Source organism: Scomber scombrus, chromosome 22, assembly GCF_963691925.1.
Source record: "Scomber scombrus chromosome 22, fScoSco1.1, whole genome shotgun sequence".
Lineage (NCBI taxonomy): Eukaryota > Metazoa > Chordata > Actinopteri > Scombriformes > Scombridae > Scomber > Scomber scombrus.
In genome coordinates, this window is record NC_084991.1 from 22,520,953 (window position 1) to 22,542,075 (window position 21,123).

General features: G+C 37.1%; 2 protein-coding genes across 3 annotated transcripts in view; both read right to left on the reverse strand.

The window, feature by feature from the left end:
* The window catches only part of LOC134004348 (NACHT, LRR and PYD domains-containing protein 12-like), a 49,855-nt gene extending 41,032 nt beyond the window's left edge, over window positions 1–8,823 (reverse strand). The window contains exons 1-7 of the mRNA XM_062443579.1: window positions 8,565–8,823; window positions 6,318–7,348; window positions 5,485–6,227; window positions 4,272–4,442; window positions 3,334–3,507; window positions 2,100–2,273; window positions 405–575 (exon numbers count right to left, since the gene is read on the reverse strand). Of these exons, the coding sequence (XP_062299563.1) occupies window positions 405–575; window positions 2,100–2,273; window positions 3,334–3,507; window positions 4,272–4,442; window positions 5,485–6,227; window positions 6,318–7,348; window positions 8,565–8,823 (2,723 nt within the window). The remainder of the gene's footprint in view (window positions 1–404; window positions 576–2,099; window positions 2,274–3,333; window positions 3,508–4,271; window positions 4,443–5,484; window positions 6,228–6,317; window positions 7,349–8,564) is intronic.
* Window positions 8,824–11,536: 2,713 nt separating this feature from the next.
* Window positions 11,537–18,799, reverse strand: LOC134004415 (tetraspanin-8-like). 2 transcript variants are annotated; one of them, XM_062443673.1, is made up of 10 exons: window positions 18,628–18,799; window positions 16,448–16,516; window positions 16,240–16,356; window positions 15,024–15,098; window positions 14,808–14,903; window positions 14,548–14,664; window positions 14,417–14,452; window positions 14,243–14,326; window positions 13,202–13,370; window positions 11,537–13,131 (listed from the first exon to the last, which is right to left on the reverse strand). In XM_062443673.1, the coding sequence occupies exons 1-9, from the start codon at window positions 18,685–18,687 to the stop codon at window positions 13,236–13,238; spliced, it is 789 nt and encodes a 262-aa protein (XP_062299657.1). In that variant the 5' UTR covers window positions 18,688–18,799; the 3' UTR covers window positions 11,537–13,131; window positions 13,202–13,235. The 2 variants fall into 2 exon arrangements, with proteins under 2 accessions (XP_062299657.1, XP_062299656.1); XM_062443672.1 differs by having other exon boundaries at window positions 11,537–13,370.
* Between the last annotated feature and the right edge of the window lie 2,324 nt (window positions 18,800–21,123).

A 21,123-nucleotide genomic window follows, 5' to 3' on the forward strand; every position in this document is an offset into this window, starting at 1 on the left:
GACTTGGAAGAAATTGCTTCTTTTGTGGAAGAGGAGCTGTCTGGTAGCGGTCGACCGCAAGGCTATCTGTGGTAGCGGCATTAAGTTAGTTTAATATTCAACATTTATTTGACATTCAAAATACAAACCTATTATGTGCTTCAACCATTTGAGTGAAGGATTTCAAACCAACTCTATAACATACAGACTAATATCCCTCATGTGCCACAAGGCTTATTTTTCAAATATATCTTTTCGTCAATTTTTTACAATTACAATAAATAAATAAAGTTATTATGCTCCCTGACCCTTTGATCTCAGGATGTCAAACCAACTGTATAACATACAGTTTCACATCCTGACATTTGAAACTGAATTGAATATTTAAAAAGAAAAAATACCAAAGCTTCAGTCAGTGAACTGACCTCAGAGTCTTCAGTCTACAGTTTGGACTCTCCAGTCCAGCAGACAGAAACTTCATCCCTGAATCAGACAGTTTGTTGTTTCTCAGGTTCAGATCTGTCAGATGAGGGTTTGACTTCAGAGCTGAGGCCAAAAGTTCACAGTGAGTCGCTGAGAGTCCACAGTCAGAGAGTCTGTAATGACATATATGTTACAACATATGTTATCATGAAAGAGGACACTTTATATTTACTTCATGCATTTGATGATGAAACAGTTTGACATTCATTATTTTGATTAACATTTGTTGACCTTGATTTGTTTTACCTGGTTTGAATGATGATGAAAGAACAGAAGGGGTTTGTCACACTAAGTGAGTGGAGCTCAGGTACAGGAACAGAACTTAAACAAATCTCTGACTTTTGTTTACCTAACCGATATGCAATTTGAAGAAAACCAGGACTAAACCAAAACTGGATCCGCCAACTCACAGCCATCACCCCCAGCACACAATTCAAGACATCAACTCTTTTTTCGGCTCATTTATGGACATTCAACAAAACCACAACAAATCTACCAGGCCAACTGTGCAACACACCAAAAAAAAACCACACTACTGGATACCACCGGCAAAACACCAACCTCCAAAAGACTCTGTAAGTCCAGTCAAGAGTCCCCGGAGCTATTGGACGCTGAATGCAGCATAATAATGTAAAGAGAGGACAAGCTAAAACCACTCGGAACAGCTAAGCAAACTAGCCATCCTTGACCCACTTGCCAAAATCACTGACCTGAAAAACTTGGTGAACATACAAAACATTCTAAACAGAAAATGACAAACTTAAAACAACAGTCAACAATCTACTCAAAAACTTTGTGTACTGACCAAAGAAAACAAAGAAATGAGGGAAACCACACTCTCATCATACGCTGAAGCAGCTCACTCCACCCCAAATCCACCGCACTCAGGCCCATCATCACAAAGCTTGAACAGTTTAAACTGCGGGAGTTCATCCAAGGAATTGGTAAAAGACTCAAAGGTAAACACTTGACCATAAACAAGCAATATACCCCCGCCATCATGGACAGACGCAGAGCATATCAGCAATCATACTCAAGCAATATATGTCTGACCATGGACTTGGTGATGCCTGGCATATTCTAAACTCGCAGATCAGAGAATATTCTTACTACTCACCAAATCATAATTCATACTCCCACGTTGACCTCTTTCTATTAAATAACTCCATACTGTACAGTAAATAATATATTAAATCAAAAAAACACAAATCATATTAACTCGATTAAGACAACAATATTCTGATTTAGGAAACAAATCAGGTCCTTTTCTAGCCAGTCAACTTAAACAAAACAAAAAAAGAACACTTATCACAAAAAATGAAGATTCAGATGGAAAAACAACTCATGACTTATCAGAAATAAACAATATTTTCAGCACCTTCTATTTAAAACTATATACTAAGAATAAAATATTTCTCCTTCAACATATATATATATATATTAATATATTTCTAACAATTAACAGTGATCATTCTCTAGTTCTCTCTAGTTTCTTTAAGAATCGTCATATTTTATACCTTGTAAACATCAAGATCAACAATAGTAATTTCATGGATGTGAGTTATGTATTTACATAAACTAGGTTCAGTTATTAAACATTAAGTTCAACAACAGTAACAGACAGTCAGTGAACTGACCCCAGAGTCTTCAGCCTACAGTCTGGACTCTCCAGAAAATCACAGAGTAGCTTCAGTCCTGAATCCTGAAGCTTGTTTTGACTCAGATCCAGCTCTCTCAGATGGGAGGGGTTGGACTTCAGAGCTGAGGCAAGAGAAGCACAGCTGATCTCTGACAAACTGCAGAGCCTCAATCTGAATAAAGAATAAATGATGTAGATTAAAATCCATTTAAAATCCAATAATATGTGTTCAGGTTTTAAATGTGTAGTTCAACATTACTATGTCATCTAAAAATAACTGCAGCAATATATATATTCATCAATTCATGTATTAGCTACAATTAAAATAACTGAATGAAAATGTATATGTGGTAATTTAATGCAGGCTAATGAGGCAAAACATACAGAAGATCAGAGTCCTGATCAGAGTCCCTGCTAACTTCAGCCAGGATAACTGGAAAACCTTGGCTTGTAATAGCCCGCGGATTTCTTGATGTTGATGTATAAACTAAAATCTAGTTATAATCCAATCAAATGTGTTCAGGTTTTAAATGTGTAGTTCAACATTACTATGTCCTCATCAATGAGCTTTTCTCTAAAATGAGCAGAGTGACTTTGTCATTGTGTTATTGTGGATCATCATAATGTCAGCCTTCTACAGACATCATCCAAATGTCACCACAACATTCAGACACATTTATGTCAACACTGAGTCATAACATGCTGCTGAAGTCAGTTAAGTCTGTAATTAGAAGATCAATATGAAATCAGACCTATTCATGATTTATTACATGAGCTCTTCTTCCTGTATTTGGTAGTTTAGGAGGTGTGTGTAATTAAAACATGTTATTGGTGGCAGTAATAATTCCTCCTGTCCATACTGACTCTGAAGTGTTCTTTTCCTTACACAGATACACTGTAGGAAACGGTAGACTCATTGAATACCTGTTTTGATCTCTGTGTTCCTCTGTGTGTGTGTGTGTGTGTGTGTGTGTGTGTGTGTGTGTGTGTGTGTGTGTGTGTGTGTGTGTGTGTGTGTGTGTCTGTCTGTATACAGATGTGACTCTTTACCACAGTGGACATTTTCTACAGTTTCTTTAAGAATCAGTCATCTTTTATACTTACAGACTAAACATTGTACAATAGTAAATTAAACATGTAATAAAGAAAATTAAGTTCATAATAGTACATACATTAGGTTCAGTTGTTAAAAATTAAGATCAACAATAGTAACAGACAGTCAGTGAACTGACCCCAGAGTCTTCAGTTTACAGTCTGGACTCTTCAGAAAATCACACAGAAGCTTCACTCCTGAGTCCTGAAGCTCATTGAGACTCAGATCCAGCTCTGTCAGATGGGAGGGGTTGGACTTCAGAGCTGAGATCAGAGAAGCACAGCTGATCTCTGACAACCTGCAGCGCTCCAATCTGAATAAAGAATACATGATGTAGATCAAAATCTATTTATGATCCAATCAGACGTGTTCAGGTTTTAAATGTGTACTTCAACATTACTGTGTCCTCATCAACCAATATGTTTACATCCACTGCAGTAACCAGAGGGGTATTCCAGCACTTCCACCACTTTATATTATAAATTATTATTATTACTAAGATGAGATATCACAATATTAAAACGACAATATTTCTCGTAGATTCTATCTATCTATCTATCTATCTATCTATCTATCTATCTATCTATCTATCTATCTATCTATCTATCTATCTATCTATCTATCTGTCTATCTGTCTGTCTGTCTGTCTGTCTGTCTGTCTGTCTGTCTATCTATCTATCTATCTATCTATCTATCTATCTATCTATCTATCTATCTATCTATCTATCTATCTATCTATCTATCTATCTATATGGGCCTGTTGGCGGTGCAAAACTTTTTAAAGTGCTTTCATATTACATACTGCATATGATAATTCATACTTAGAAAGCAGAACTTAAGGGACATTCATTACAAAATAGTTTGTGTGACTTTCAATCAAATAAAAAACTATTTTTCCAGTCATGTTTCGTCGTTGAAGTTGAAAATAGTGTTAAAATCTTGTCTTGTCTCATGAACCTTATATCGTGTATTGTCTTGTCTCGTGAGCTGAGTGTATCTTCACACCCCAAATATATATTTAAACAATTGGAGACAATATAATATATAAACTACCAAAGCTATGATCAGTGAGCTGACCTCAGTGTCTCCAGTTTACAGTTTGGACTGTCCAATCCAGCAGACAGAAGCTTCACTGTTGAATCAGACAGATCACTTCCACCCATGTCCAGATCTCTCAGATGGGGGTTGGACTTCAGAGCTGAGGCCACAACTTCACAGTGAGTCTCTGAGAGCCAACACCAAGAAAGTCTGTAATGACACATATTTTACATCAGATGTTATCATGAAAGAGGAAACTTTTTATTTGCTTCATGCACTTGATGACAAAGCAGTTTGACATTAATTATTTGATAAGAAATACAAGGTTAATGGCTTTCCTCAAGGGCCACCATACCTGCACACTGGATGCAAATAATCTTAAAATGCTTTAAGATTTGCATGTCATTGCCCACCGCTTATGAAAGTATTGTTGTTCTGGCCTCCCCCCTTTATCGTCCTGCCTAGGCTCTTAAGGCCCTTAACCGGGTCATCTCAGTGTATGGACCCTTGGACACCAACTGCATTGTTTGCCTTGCTGGGGCACAAGGTTTCACGGGCTGTCCAAGGTCCCCACAGAGAAGACTGTGTGGGTTTTAGGGTATTAATGCACATAATGTACAGTATGTGTGTGTTTATTTATGTTTTGTAAGTATACAGATTGTGTATATTTAGAATGTATATTTATATTGCATTTATATTGCATTTCCACGTAGGTCAGAAGATGTCTCTCTTCTTTGATCCATTGGGGGAATCTCCTTTGCAAAAAAGGCCAGGTGTAAACAAGGTGAATATTTCTAATTACTTTTTAAAGTATGAGTTACAATTGTGTAGAGTACATATTCCAATGATAGACTTTTAAAAATATGTGAAATATTGTGTACATTCAGATAGGGGTGTATCTATCTCCAATAAAAGGTGATCCGATATGCATCTAGATACATGGGGAACAATATGATTATAAAAATGGTACGATTCGGTTCGGAAGAATTCAATACGATTCAGTCACTCAATCTTTATGTGTATAGAACTAAATCACAACAAAATGTATCTCAAGGCACTTCACACATACAGCAGGTGTGGTCCATCAGTTATATTTAGTCACAGATGTGACAAAATATAATTGACATGTTATTTCAGCTATAAACAAGTAAAGCACTATTTTAACAATTGTAAGAATTTTATATTATTTATATCTGAAGAACTAAATTACTAATCTACACTGATTCATAATGTTAATCACATCTGGACTTACTGAGCCTTTCTGCAGTTCCTCACAGCTAGGATCAGTCTCCGTCGTCCCTCCTCTGATGTGTTGTACTTTTTCAGGTTCAACTCATCCAGAACCTCCTCTGACATCTGCAGCATGTAGGCCAGAGCTGAGCACTGGATCTCAGAGAGTCTCTTCTCTGATATGTTCTCTGACTTCAGGAACTCTTGGATCTCCTGATGTACTGAGCGGTCGTTCATCTCCATCAGACAGTGGAAGATGTTGATGCTTCTGTCAGGAGAGATACCGTACATTTTCATCTCCTTCAGGTTGTTGATGGCTCTCTGGATGGTTTCTGGACTGTTCTCTTTCCACCCCAGCAGGTCTCCTAAGAGACTCTGGTTGGACTTCAGAGAGAGGCCATGAAGGAAGCGAACAAACAGGTCCAGGTGGCCATTTTTACTTCTGAGAGATTTCTCCATGGCACTCTTCAATATGTCATCCAGTGATGATGTAGTGTAGTATTTTCCCAGGAAGGACTTAAGTACCTTTTTGTTCCTGTTTGTGTAACAGTGGTACATGTAGACTGCAGCCAGAAACTCCTGAACACTCAGATGAACAAAGCTGTAGACATTTTTCTTGAACATCACACTCTCTGTTTTGAAGATCTCTGTAAAAAATCCTGACAACACAGCGGCCCCTTTGACATCAAGACCACACTGCTCAAGGTCTTTTTGGTAGAACAGCATGTTTCCTTTCTCCAGATGTTCAAACGCCAGCCTCCCCAGCTTCAGAAAAAGTTTCCCATCAGCCTTCGTCAGCTCCTGTGGAGTCTCATGTCCCTCATCATACTTGTTCTTCTTCATCTTTGTCTTAACCAGCAGGAAGTGTGAGTGCCGGTCATGTCCCTCATCATACTTGTTCTTCTTCCTCTTTGTCTGAACCTGCAGGAAGTGTGAGTACAGGTCAGTCATGGTCTTGGGTAGCTCTCCTCTCCGGTCTGGAGTCAACATGAGCTTCAAAACTCTAGCAGTGATCCAGCAGAAGACTGGGATGGTACACATGGTGTGGAGAATCCTGGATGTCTTGATGTGTGAGATGATTCTGCTGGACTGCTCTTCATCACTGAATCTCTTCCTGAAGTACTCCTCCTGCTGGGCGTCAGTGAAGCCATGTACTTCTGTTATCCTGTCAAAACATTTACGAGGAATCTGATTGGCTGCTGCAGGTCGGGAAGTGATCCAGACGAGAGCCAAGGGAAGCAGATTCCCCTCGATGAGGTTTCTCAGCAGCACGCTGACTGATGACGTCTGTGTGACATCAGACATGACCTCCTTCCTGTTCTTGAAATCCAGTGAAAGTCTGCTTTCATCCAGGCCGTCAAAGATGAACAAAACTTTTCGGCCTTTAGATTTGAGCATCTCTGCTGTGATGTTCTCTAATGTTGGATAGAAAGCACGGATCAGTGTGAGCAGACTGTGAGGCTCATCTTTGATCATGTTCAGCTCCCTGAATGGAAGTGGAATCAGCAGACTGATATCTTGGTTTTTGGAGCTGTGTGCCCAGTCCAGAGTGAACTTCTGCACTGAGAAGGATTTTCCAACGCCAGCCACGCCGCTTGTCAGAACAGTTCTGATGTGTTTCTTTTGGTTGGGTAAGGGTTTAAAGATGTCGTAGCACTTGATTGGAGTGTCGTGGAGGGACTTTGTCTTGGAAGCTATCTCAAGCTGTTTCACTTCATGTTGAGCATTATCCTCTTCACTCTTTCTTTCTGTGATGAAGACCTCAGTGTAGTTATCATTGAGGAGGGTTTCATTTCCTGGTTCTTCAGTTCCTTCATTCACTTTCTGAGATTTCCTTATCAGAGTGATCTTATGTGGATCTGAATCCTCCTGCTGACCACTATCTGCTGCAAGAGAAGAAAATGTAGATTTGATCAACTATCAGTGTGTTTAGATGCATTTCTGTAACAAGGTTACTCAGAGAAACCAGGTTAAACGTGTAATTGGGGAACGTGTTTACTGTAAATCAGTGATCATATTTCTTCTCTACACTAACCTTATTCTCAAACCATGGCTTTCTTATTTTATCTGTATTCATGATTGAGACATTTAGTTTTGCTCTGTGTGTCTGAGTCAAAACTTTTCCTCACAGCCTCAATGTGTCTGACCAACAGTAAAATGTTAAGTGCTGGAAATCAATTTCAAGAGGACACTTTGTGCTAGATGTACTTTAATTACAAGGATAAATCACTCTTTACAGTAATCTCCTCTTACATCCAGCTGCCCCACTTTCTCTATCTACAGTATTTTGTTGTGTAGATGTTACATGTGTTCATGTCAGACAACTGTCGGCTTCCAGGAGAAATCTTGCTGGGGAAATGATAAAAGTAATAAAAATACTACCTTTAATCAATAACACACTTTTCTTTCATAGTGAAACTAAAAGTCTCTCTGATCAACAACCCTGATTACAGTAACCAGTAACAGTGACATTATAGTGACCAGCTGTCAGCATTACATCACTGCCCACCTGACAAGAGTTCACTCATGTTTTCAATGAGTAGGCCATGCTGGCTCACTGGGGTTTGTTGCATTGCCAGTTAGATGGTGGACAAAGATATAGTCTTGGCGTACAGACACCAGACCACCTTCTCACTCATTTGAATAAGAAAATGTGTCCAAACTTTTGACTGGTACTGTGGGTCTGCTGTTCTCATTGAACCATGACCTTTTTGCAAGTACTGTGCTTTTTATCACAGTATTTATGAGATGTATGATGTGTAGTAATGTTGAATTATTTGGTAGTGTGCAGCAGCAGCTTTATGTGTCCAAGTCAAATATATTTATATATCTTATATATCTTATTTGTAGCCAAATGTGAAGTGGTTTAGATTAATCCAAGAGGCTATAAAAAGTTAAATGATTTCCTGATCCATGATTTATTTTATCTTTATATTTTATTCTTTATCCTGCTACTTTTTCTTTTGATGAAGCTGGTGTACCAAAAAGAAAGATTAATCAATCTCAAACATTATTATTAATAGAATACTGTAACTCATAACTCATGTAATAATTTATGAACTTCACGTGTCACTGCTTTTCAGACTCATTCCTCTAACTTACCTTTTGGTTCTGGTTGGAAGTTTTGTAAACTCTGCACCAGATCATTCCTGCCGATCTTTTCTAATACCGTCTTGGTTAGCTGCAGAGCTCCATGATCCTGATGTTTCTGTACCATCAGATCCACTGTGTCCCGCCTTGCTGCATTCTCCAGATCAGCCTTTGGGATGCCTTCAGGGTTCAGGAACCACTTGAAATCATTGAACTCATCTTCTTTTAAATCCTGCAGAGTTTTCCAGAGCTCCTCTTTGAGTTTTTCCATTATGGCCCCCTGCCATATGAATAATAAATGAAAAATTAGACATTAAATAGGAAGGACATATGATAACTCATCTCATGCTACTTTACCAGTACGACTTGTGTACGTGTTACATAGTATAAATCATCTACTGCTTGAATAACTTTATCTTTATAGTTTCAGTCTTTCACCACTGCAAAACTCATGACAATCTAAACATGATCACATGAATTCCAGCTGAATACATTTACATCATCTGTGAGGAAACAAACAACAACGTTTCTGCAGCCACGTTCCGAGTGTGAGGCTTTTGGAGTCTGTATTATAAAGTTTCTATGAAGTGCTGCCCTCTGCTGGTATTACAGCACATTTAAAGATAAACTAATTAATAAAGCAGCCTCATATCAGTGCAAAATCACACATCCGTATAGAAAAGGTGTATTTTCATTCCAGTTTAATAAACCTACCAACTACCATATCAGTTATTGGTGAATTTTTCCACTCTAAAAACGGTATTGCTATCGGTTTCAAAATATATCGGTCAGGCTCTTCTTAATACATGTGTGTGTTTCACCCACACAACGCTTTTCACATTACAACAATAAAATATATTTTCACGTCATATTGTTATAATGTGTTTACACGAATGGTTTTAAGTTGTACTTCATGCTCGGGTTGAGACAGTGGATGATATGAGCAGTGTGTCATGTTACATCTGTGAGGATGCAGAAACCAGGGAAAGAAAAAGAGGAAACAACGTTTGAAGACATCAACGCTATGATTTCATATGTTTCTGACACTGATTAATAAACTGAACAATTAATCCATAAAACAATCAGCAGATTAATCAATAATGACAGTAATCTTTATTTTCAGCACTAATAATAACAACACTCACCTCAGACTTGCTGCTTTCCTCCTTTCCGCTCTGTTCATTTAAAATCGAGTTGAACTTTACTCAACTTTACTTCCTCATTGTTTGTTCCTCCTGCCTCCTTTACTGGAAGTCATGTGTGTGTGGGTGTGTGTGTATCAGGTATTTCTTCATGTTGTGGTGACATAAAGATGTTAACACATACATCCTTAAGGACCACTCACACCCGGGACACTCCCTGTTAAGCACCCTCCCATCAGGCAGGCTGAGAACCATCCGAGCCAGAACCAACAGACTCAAAAACTAAAAAATACAAATAAAAAATGTAAATCATTTACATAGTGGAGCATTTAGCAGCTAAAGAGGTAGATATTTCCCTCAGGATTTGGTAGAGTAAAAACAGAGCTAAAAGAGAGAGAATATTGGACTTTACATTCAGCAGGTGGACAGAAACATGACTCCTAATTAATGATAATATTGATCAGTAACTGCTGGATGTGGAAGTAAAACAACTGTTTGATAACAAGTTCAACAGTGGTGGTGGAAGAAGTATTCAGATCCTTTACTAAAGCACCAACACATCAATACAAATGATTAATAATACAAATATGTATTCATTAACATGTTAAAAATGAGGAAAAAACCCTCCTGAGCAAAATCTTAAAGGTCTGACTGCAGATGTAATCCACCAGTGTGAGTATGTAACAATACATCATATTTAATGTTTTTGTATGTAAAATCACAGTAACTAGCAGTTAAATACAAAAATAGTGGAATAAAAAGTACAAACTGTAGAAGAGTGGAAGTATTAAATTTAAATTGGAAATATTGAAGTGCAAATACTTTGATGTAATAATGTACTTTCCCAACAGTACATGGTTGAAATGTCGTATTGAGGAGCTGTAATAACCTCTGCAAACCACCAGGTGTCACTGTGCTGCAGTTTAAAGCTTCATCCATCTGATAGTTCACCTGCTGCAGCTGATGTAATGGAGTTAATGATTCCACGTGCCATTTCTAACTGTCCTGTTTTTAATATATATTTGCACTGATTTTAATTTATTATTGGCCATTTGTCCATTCCTATTGTGTTATGTATTTTATTATTTATTTTCTCTGCATAAGAATAATGGCTATTACCTCAGAGACTATGAGAGTAATATGAGTGCAGCGCCCTCTGCTGGTGAGCCTGAACTCAGGCAACAGTCTGTGAATGCCGTCTCTGTGGTAAGTGCACATTTTATTAGCTCCGTAAAAAGAGATATTAACCTTGTTTTTATGGCTAAAGGTGTGTTTCTGTATCTTATATCATGACTTAAGCTTCCAATGACTGGGGAAAAATCCTGTATGTCAATATGATCAGTGTTTTGAATTGTTTAAGTCAGGGTGTTGCACCACGTTATCGGGGGTTTGCTAGTCAAGCTCTGTGTGTAAATAGTAGTAGCTGCTAGCTAGCACAAAGTCAAACTTGCTTTATTTTATTTTAGCATTTTTGAGAAGTCCATGTGAGAGACTGACTGTGGGATATCACTTCTTTTACCATCAGAATAAATGGCATGTTGATGCCGAAAGTGACGGTGGTGGTGCTTCTTCCATTCTTCTTATTCATGTGTTTAAGTGATCTTTATAATGCTATGAATTACAACTTTAAAGCTTTGTTTTTAATACAGTGCGCTCTTTTAACGTGGTAGTTAAAACTTTTAGTCTTAATATTAGAGATGAAGACACAAGCGTCCATGCGGTTTCTCTTTGTTTGACAATCAGCGTGCAGATTTAAAGTTTTACTATGATGTTGACGTGGTCGTTCAGTGGGACCTCAGACCTCTCTGAACAATCATCAACAAACGAAAAAACACACACGAGTAGTTTTATTGAATGTTTTTATTTCTTTAAGTCATCACAACAGAAGAATTAAGAATGTAATGATACACAGAATTTTCCCTTTGCTCCAGATAAAGACAAACTTTCAACTTCAACTTTTCCCCCCCCCCCACAATGTTTGATCATAAAAAAATAAAATAAAATAAAAACTTGACAGGAAGCTTTTTTTAAAGCTTTGTCGACACAGTGCTGAGTCTACAAAAGAGAAGCCTTATTATCTCAATATTTGATGTTATGCTAACAGAAAAATATGGAATATGAAGGACAGATAACGGTTATGGTCTGTTTAATGTCCCAGAAAGATAAAGATTAAAAAAACCCACTGATAGACACTTTATATAATAGTTAAAAAATTAAACATGACTGAGGCGCGATTCTGCAAACATGCCTCTGATGGATTAATGTTGTTCAGTTTTCAGGTTTTTTGCTGTAAACTATATTCAAGATTTATTTCGGAAAAGAAAAGAAGAGTTTTTGGCACCGATGGTATGGCTTTTATAATCTACAAAAAAGCAGTAAATGAGAATTAGGACATACGTTTTGTTAATGTAATAAAGAAAAGTCTCTTTGTCTATCCCTTTTTTTTGCATTGTGTAGCTATGTCAAAAGTGCAATGAGCTTTAAGAAACTGCAGCAAAACAAAAAGTTACAGAAAAACACCAGAGAGGGTTTTACCACAGATATTTCTCCCTTTGGTTTGTTACAATCACAAAAAATTTCTTTTATTTTATGAATCAAATCAAAAACCTTCTGACACTGAAGCTGAGAGGACCATACCTCTATTTTACAGATGCAACTATTGTCTCTTAAACAAAAAAACTAACTTATTCTAATGTTCCCTGTTTCATGTGATGCAGGCACTCGGCTGCTAAAGCTTCGTACAGAAAGAATATATTAAAAAAAATATAAACTACTTCAATTATCTCGACTTTAAGCAACAAGTCAAATAATATGATTCATTAACTCTTATTTTATGTTTTGCAGTTGTGTGTAGATGGAAACCCCAGATATTTGAACACTCCCGCGGTTTGCAGCACTAGGGTTACCGTCTAGACACGACTGCATGGATTTACCTTTCCCTGTTTTGACATTTGTGTTCCTGGAGAACAGCTTTGTGTTTGCAAAAGGAAACAAAAAACACGTTAGAAGTCACATTTAACTTGTCTCTTTTAGGTTTAGAAAAAGGAGCTTGCTAAATGTAGATTATGATCTACAAAGCAGTATTAATGCTCCAGTGGAAATTAAATAATTTTTCTCTAAAATAAACAAAAAAATTCAGTAAAATCTAAATAAACTTCATTTTAAGGTTATTATCCTGTGATTGTGAAGGGGAAATAAAAAAATCACACTCCTCTCGTTGTATTAAAGCAGCAGATTCTGACAGAAAATCAAACAATGAATCAGATTCACTCTTACATTTAAAAAGAGCAGCTAATAATCTTACTGCAGATTTTTTTTTAAGCAGCTCATTAGAAAATTAAACCAGTGGTGTTTTCTATATCTTTCATCATGTCAAGCCGACAGTCAGATCTTCTCATAGTGAATTAAGGCACTTTGGTATAGTCGCCTCTCCGCTTCTACAGCCTCAAATTCAAGAAGAAACAAACAAAACAAAAAAAGAAAATCTTCCTGAACTTGTACATCGAGCTGCTGACAGAAGACACAGGAGGTTCCTCTAGTATTAAGGATGGTTGTACAGCTCCTGGTACTTGGGAGGCCCTGAAGCGAAGATGGCGGGCACCGTCACCATCATGGGGGGGCTGGTGGGGTAACGCATCTGGTGGATAATGACGGAGGACAGAATCATGCCCAGCAGCTGCGGAGAGACAGGAAGTCCAGTTAATATCACAGAGAGGGTTGGGAAGGTTACTTTGGAAATGTAATTACTAGTTACTCTATTTAAAACGTAATAAGTAATGTAAATATTTCAATGACTTCATCAAAGTAATGTAACTTATTACATTTGATGACTTTTCTAATGTTCTAACCAATGTTTTCATCTGTTAGGGTAAATGTTCCCATTAAGCACCAAAATCTAAGTCCAGTTGTTTTTAAGGGTAAGGGTAAGGGTTAAAATGTGAAAATAAACGTATGAATAACTTGCATATATTCTTTTTTTATGGACCCAGCATCAAATTTCTGCTTTTAATCCATTTAGAGAGAATATATTAGAGGATTATGGCAAAAATGTCTAAGTGGTGTAACCATAAAAACTTTGTACCAAATAATTCAACTTGCTTAAAAACAGTAAATTGTCAATAAAACACCATATCAACTAGTTTGACATGATCTTACATTATAACTTTTATATTAAATAAAGGTAATGGAATACAATTGTTCTAAATATTACATTTACTCTGGTAACCATGGAGATCAGGAAACATTTACAGTCATTATTAGTATAAGTCCACTTAAATACACTGTAGGTGATAAAATATGTAATATGTATCATTCTTTTGTGGTTACACCATTTGACATTTTCAGGAGCATTCAGTCTTACTTTTGGTAAAAATCTTGAAAAAAAACCTGATGCTGCTTTTAAATCTAAAGATATTTTTGAATTGCTCATCTTGCCAACACTTATCTGTCACTGACCAACATGTCATGGACATTTATTTGGTTTCACTGAGGGTAAATGTGATGCACTATATAGTAAATATGAAGTTGTTTGGGACATTTCAGACTTACCGCCAGCGCAGCGAGAGTGAAGACCACACCGATCATGATGTCAACAACCATCAGGATGAAGTGCATCAGGATGGGGAAGCAGGGCTGGGAGGGAGAGGACAGAAAAACCTTTAAATATTTCACTTTCACACCATCAATTTAACAGCAAGTCGATGCAGGTTGAGCTTCACTCACCTTAACGAAGATGGATCTTGACTTCAGCATGAAATCCTGAAAGAGACGTTAAAAAAAGACAAATGTTAGTTTCCTGCATTTATTAACAGACCAGGAGATGACGGTGTGTGAATGTATGTTTTTGAACTGACCTTGTAGATGTTCACAGTCTGACATTGCCCCTCCATCTCCTCCTCCTCGTTGCACTGACAGGAGACGGGGATGTCCTGCTCCCAGTCCTGGTAGCTGAACAGACCGCAGCATTGGAGCTAAACAAGAGAAGAAGACAGATGGGAGGGTTAGAAGAACATGTAAACAATTCTACATGCAGTGTGTTTCCTGGTAGCAGAACTTTAATTTCATTTATCTAAGACCACGGAGACCGACTGGAGAGAGACAGAAGATATCTTACATGTGTCTGCAGGGAGTCGGCCATATCCTTCACATCATCTGAAGCTTTGTCCAAAGGCAGAAGCTGTTGAAATCTTTCCTCCATCATACCTTCAATCTACACAAACACAGCATCAAATTAACACAGATGTACAAACAAAACCCTGCTGAATGTGTGCATAATCAAAAATCTCATCATCTGTTGTGGTCAATACAGTCAACGGCGGAGTGTAGTTACCCTGGGGCGGGCGACGGCGACGGGGACTCCAGTTCGAAGCATCAGCAGACTTCCGATCACCATACAGACCAGGAACTGCAGAGGGACACAAGAAGAGACTTTAATCTATAACTCTATGTGTGTGTGTGGGACTTTTTAAATACCACACAGACTGCAATTTAACACATATGAAAAAGGAACATTTGAATTAAATTTTTTTTTTTGTCATTACTTCCTGGCGCTATGTAACAATCATTCTCAGTAATCTAACTAAAGACTCATTAATCTTGACCTGCATGTGAACACACAGAGAAAGAATGGATGATTTATTACTTTTAAAAACTTTGCAAAGCATAGTTCAACCTTTCGACCTTTCTGAGGAAATGAAAGTGTTGGTCTAATCTTGCAATTTTGTAAAGATTACCACAGTTGCACAACGAGCCCACAAAAACCCACAAATTGCATCACAGTGTAAAGTCAGAAGTGACTGAAACTGTGTCAATTTAGGATTCTTTTAAAGGACGAAAACTTGTATTATAAAGCGTTTTTCTGTTTCATTTTCTCGGCTTCTCTCTTTCTGGATATCTTTAACCATAAACTTAAACCTTTCTCTTTAGCCTGGCTTTTAATTAACAATGATTTTTATCAGACAAACTATATTTTATTCACTTATTGAATGTATTTGTGTTTATAAATCTTATCTGTCTAGGTTTTTTTCATCCATTTGATCCATTTCTTTGATCTAGTTTTCACTTCACTCTTAGTTTAGTTTAAATGTTTTATTTTATTACATTTTCATCAGTCTTATTTCTTGTGTGCATTGACCTCACATTATTTTACATCTGTTATGTCTTATTATGAGCTTGTGAGCATTATACAAACCTGTATGAAAGGTTAGATACAAATATATAAAATAAACTCTGATTGATCGACTTTAACTGTAGTTTGCCGTTTTAGCTTTTTTAGTCGCAGAGAGGGAACGAAAAGTTGAGTTCAGACAGGAACACATCTGCTGCTGTTAATGTAAACAACAGGAAATTAACAAACCACACACACCTTTCAGCTCTCATCTCCCCCCCCCCCCCACACCATGTCCTGTTTTTGCTCAAAGCAGATGTAGCATCACAGAAGACCTGAATCATACACATATCAATCTGATAAAGTCACTGAGTCTCTTCTGTAGGGGATTTTTCTCGCTGCTTTGTGACGAAACCTGATTTATCGTCAGCATACTCACCACAATCAGACATGCTTTGTTCTCCTTATGGGCTCCACAGGCTCCCAAGAGGGCGATTGCCATGGTGATGACGCCCATCACGTACAGGGCGATGACGCTGTAGGTGCGTCCTTCCAGCTGGAGGCAGAAGAGATGATTGACAGGTTCATATTTGCAGGTTTTATTTAGAGTGGGGGGTGTTTCTTTTTTGTTCTGAAAGTATTCTTACCTCGCTTCCATTAGCGCTGGTGAGGACCTGACACAGTAGAGTAAACCCGATGATGAGGCCGCCAATAATCTGAAACAAAAATGAAAGAGCGTGATCAGATCGATGTTGAGCTGCTGCAACAAGAACAAAACCTGATCTATGTCTGTGGTTCCCAACCTTTAGAGGAGACGACCAAAGAAATCTGAGGGTTTGCAAGAGCCTGAATTTTAGAAACACGAGTTCACGAGCCGCCCGAAAAGTTGGGAAACAGTTAGAGTTGCAACAATAAACAATCAAAAGTTGCAACAATCAACGCAATCAGCAACTTTTTTGGTAATCGTTTTTGTTAACATTGTCAAAAAGGTTATAATTCTGCTTTATGTTTACTGAGGTCCTACGAAGTGATGGTGGTGTACCAAGGTGAATTATATTGACATGTGTTCCTAATATTTTGTCCCTCTCATGTATTTTGGACAAAATATTAGGAACACCATTCAATATAATGCACCCTAATACACCACCATCACGCACTATGACCTCAATAATAAACATAAAGTAGAATTATCACCTTTTTGACAATAGTAAGAAAAACTGAAAATGTATAAACTTCATAAATGTAGAATTTAACGCAGAGCTGTTGTATTGGATTGAACTATATTGCACAGATGAACCTAATAAAGAGGCCGGTGACTGTATATATGACACAGAGAAGTTTCAAACTGTCACATAGAATCTGAAACTAAGATGTGCAATTCTGTCACGGTATTGCATAATGGTTGTGCAAATGTGCAACTTTACTTTTATTTTTACTTTCTTTGTTCTTTTTAACTATGGCGGCAGCTGTCTCAGCACTCAGAGTCCAAGACAAATTTGCCTTCAGGGACCATAAAGTATATATTGATTGATTGATTGACATAGAATCTGAAACTAAGATGTTTACAGCATTTTAGTGTAAAACAATTACTAAAACAACTATTAAATCATCAAAATAGTTTCCAGTCTATACATGACCTCTTGTAACTGTTGCAGCTCAAGTTTTGTATTTGCGCAATCCTTGGCATCCAACATGCACCGACGTCAGTGAAACAGCTGTACGGAAGTGCCAAAGCAAGTATGCTCAGTGTCCTGATGCTTGTACTGTTTACTTTAGTATTAATCAATTATAAATATGGAAACGCTCTAATCTGCACACTGGAAAAGCTTAAGATCCTGTTTATATATGACAAAAAGTAAAGCTTTGTGTTATAACCTCAGTCACAGGTGACCTGATAAGAGTCAGGCTCAACTTGTCCAACAAGTCAAACCACAGATAAAACCACTCAGACAGAGACCGCGGTGTGAAAACCACCAGAAATGAAGCTTTCAGAGGCAGATAAAAGCTAAACTAACTGGAAACCACTGTAATAAAACTGCTTCACTGAAAGAAGAAAGCTTCACATAAAAGTCAATTTTATGTGAACGCAAAAATGTCAAACATTTGATAGTTTTGACTTCTAAAATGTGAGGTTTAGCAGCTTGATTCTATCTGTTGTCTTTATTGTGATATATTGTTGGCTGCTGTAACATTTTAAAGGCACTTTGTAATCAAATAAAACATGTTAAATTACGTTTAAAAAGCCTTTTTGGAGACTCTGGGAAACTATAATACCCATTTCCTTATTTGTTATGAGTAGTTGCAGCACTGGCAATAAACAGACTAAACAACACACTGACAACCTTTATAATATATACATAGCCTTATAAAGTTAAATAAATAATCAAGTTAAGGACACAAATAAGTACAGTTAGCCATTATAAGTCATAAAATGGGATGACTTGCACTTTTTTATAGTTTTTTTTTTTTATACATTGTTTGACCTTTTAAAAACACATTTTAATGAATGCTCAAACTCATATTTAACGTAAAACAAACGTTCTTTTTAAATGTATGTTATTTAGCTTTAGCCTGTTTTTAACCCTATCTATATCCCGAGAGGAACAAGCATTAATTATTTTTTTTAATCATTTATAATTTAAAACATTGCTGCTGTGAAATGTGAGTGTTTAAACGCGTATTAAACCGTTAAAAATAAAAATAAAAAGTTATATAATAGCATAAAAGAGAGCGATGGCCAACGGCTAACCTCACGCGGAACAACAACCATCACTACGCACTTTAAATTTACCAAAGACGACCGTTAAAAAACCGTTAAAACACTCACCGCGAAAAAGACGTTGAAGATGGTGAAGGTCTTCTTGAGACAGGGGTTGACTCCGGCCATGTTTAAACCGTTTTAATGACAAAAATACACAATAAAAATACAGTACTTGTGTTTTCAGTTTATCGAGCAGCGACGCTTCGACTGTGAGGAGGTAAACTAGGGTAATATCCGCAGAGGAGAGGAACTAGTTTAGGTGGAAGAGGACGGCTCAGCGGTGGGCGGTGCTTCCAGTAAATGACTCTACTGGATGCTATCCAACATGGACATTTCCGCCGGTGCTTATTGGCTCAAAAAAGAGGGTTGAACAGAGGAGAAAGGAGAGAGGGGATTTATTCCGAGAAGACAAAAATTCCATAGTTTATGAAAAGGGAGGGTGAGTGAGTGTGTGTGGGTGGGTTGAGGCTGTTTGGGAATGTATAAAGGACAAGTAGTTATTGGAAGGATTGTAGAAATCTTTTACTTATCTCTAAACTAAAGAATGTTTGCCTTCGACCTTAAAAGGATTCATGTTAAAAAGATATGAGATTCTACCTCTAAAATAATTAGATGTAACTATATGAAATAATGTATTCCACCTAAAGTTAAAGAAATGCACTTTAAAACGATGAATGAGAACTTATGCACCTAAAGTTTAATATTAGTACATTCTGTAAAACATGGAATTGAAACTCAGGAACATATTTTCTGGTATTGTAATGTTTCTGATTTATTTTGGTAAACATGTCATCGATGGATCTCAGAACCCAATCTGTCTCTGTCAGCTTTAACCTATAATTACTCAAAATTGGAATTTCTGTTAAACAATCTTATAATACGTGCAAAATAATTTATACACAAGTGTAATTTTTTTGAAAGAGCTTTTTTTTGACTCCTTGAAAGATTTCAAATCTAAAAAGGCACAGTTTCTGTACGAACATTTGTCAGTTTTTTCTCTTAATCAGACCCGATGATCAGTATCAAGGACGGGTTCACAATTTTTTTAATCTGTTCTAAAACAACATTCAGGAGCCCAAATGAACATTAAATGCGTTTTTCTTCCTGTAATGATTCCTCCTGTTCATACTGACCATTAGAAGATCCTTCATAATGTTTACAATGGAAGTGATGGAGGACTAAACCCACAGTCATGGATTTAAAAGTTGATCTGAAGCTAATATGAAGCTTCAGTCGTATGAATGAGTCAAATCTTCATCTTCTATGTTTCAACGTTACAGTGTTTTTAGTAGCAAAGTCTTTTTGTTACTATACTTCCAGCACAGCTCAACAGGGAAACACTAAGAGGGAATCTGATGCTAAAAACACTGTAAATACTACTACTACTACTACTGCTACTACTACTGGTAGAGACTTTAATGATGCAGCCCATATCAGTGGAGAGAGTCTTGTATTGAAAAGGTTTATTTTCTTGGTGAATGAATGATCAGTACATGTTATGTTCTGATGCTTCCTTCAGTTCTGTAGTTTCAGTCCTCCAGGACTTTAAACCACACAGATAAAGCCACAGGTTGAGCCATGCCCAAATATGGGCAGCTCCAACACATCTACAATATACAGAATTTAGTCAACTGGTGTTGTGTCAGATATCACTTGATATGTCTAACTCACACTGATGAAGCTCAATAGAAGCTGATCAGCTACTTTTAAATGACTGTGTGGACACACTGTGGATTTTTTTTACGTCAGGAATGATTAATGATTATGTAATTTTCATTTCAGCAGAAGTGCATAAGAGGAAGTGAAACGTGGGACTTTGAGTCCTGTCATAAAGTAGACTGTGAGTGTTTCCTGTCGTCTTTTTTGCACTCTGCAGATGAATGTAATCAGCTGTAGCTTTTACTGTTATATTAATGTTCCAGTTTACTCTTTAGGGTTAAAAAACCTATGTACTGTTGAGGTGGAGTTTGTGTCAATGTTGAGTAATGTTTACAGTGAACTAGAAAGTGACTCATGTTTACAGGACACACTCGCCCAACACTTTATTATGAGCTCCTGTGCAGTTTAATGCAATCCAATACAACAGCTCTGCCATCAATTCTACTTTTACAAATCTCATACATTTTCAGTTTTTATGTTGATGTTGTAGTTATCAGAAAGGTGATTATATGACCTAGTGAGTCTTGCAGCAACATTTTGGATTTCCTGCAGATAGTTAAGGGCAGTCATACTAATTGAGGAGAAAAGTGCATTACAGTAGTCAATATGAGATGAAATAAAGGCATGTATAAGCATCTCTAGTCCTGCATTTAAAAACTACAGATCTGAGTTTACTGTTAGAACTCATGGCCTCACTACGGAGCACCATTTGTTGTAACTGGTAATAATTGTCTCACTAAGAGAACACTAACATTTTAGGGATTTATAATCACTAGAAATAATGAACTCACTGCTGAGCACCAACATGTAAGAACTAGCTCCACTAAGGAGGGAATACTGTAATGTTGGTGACATAAATGTAAGAGTAGAAAGGAATGTGTTTGGTTATTATTAATGACTAAT

Bases quoted from the DNA above. Each gene is read 5' to 3' on its own strand.
- LOC134004415 (XM_062443673.1), bottom strand. From the start codon at position 18,687: ATGGCCGGAGTCAACCCCTGTCTCAAGAAGACCTTCACCATCTTCAAC. The intron at 16,517-18,627 runs GTGAGTGTTTTA...TTTTTGTTTCAG, and splicing joins TCTTCAACGTCTTTTTCGCG to ATTATTGGCGGCCTCATCAT. The intron at 15,099-16,239 runs GTGAGTATGCTG...GTCCCTCTGCAG, and splicing joins ACAAAGCATGTCTGATTGTG to TTCCTGGTCTGTATGGTGAT.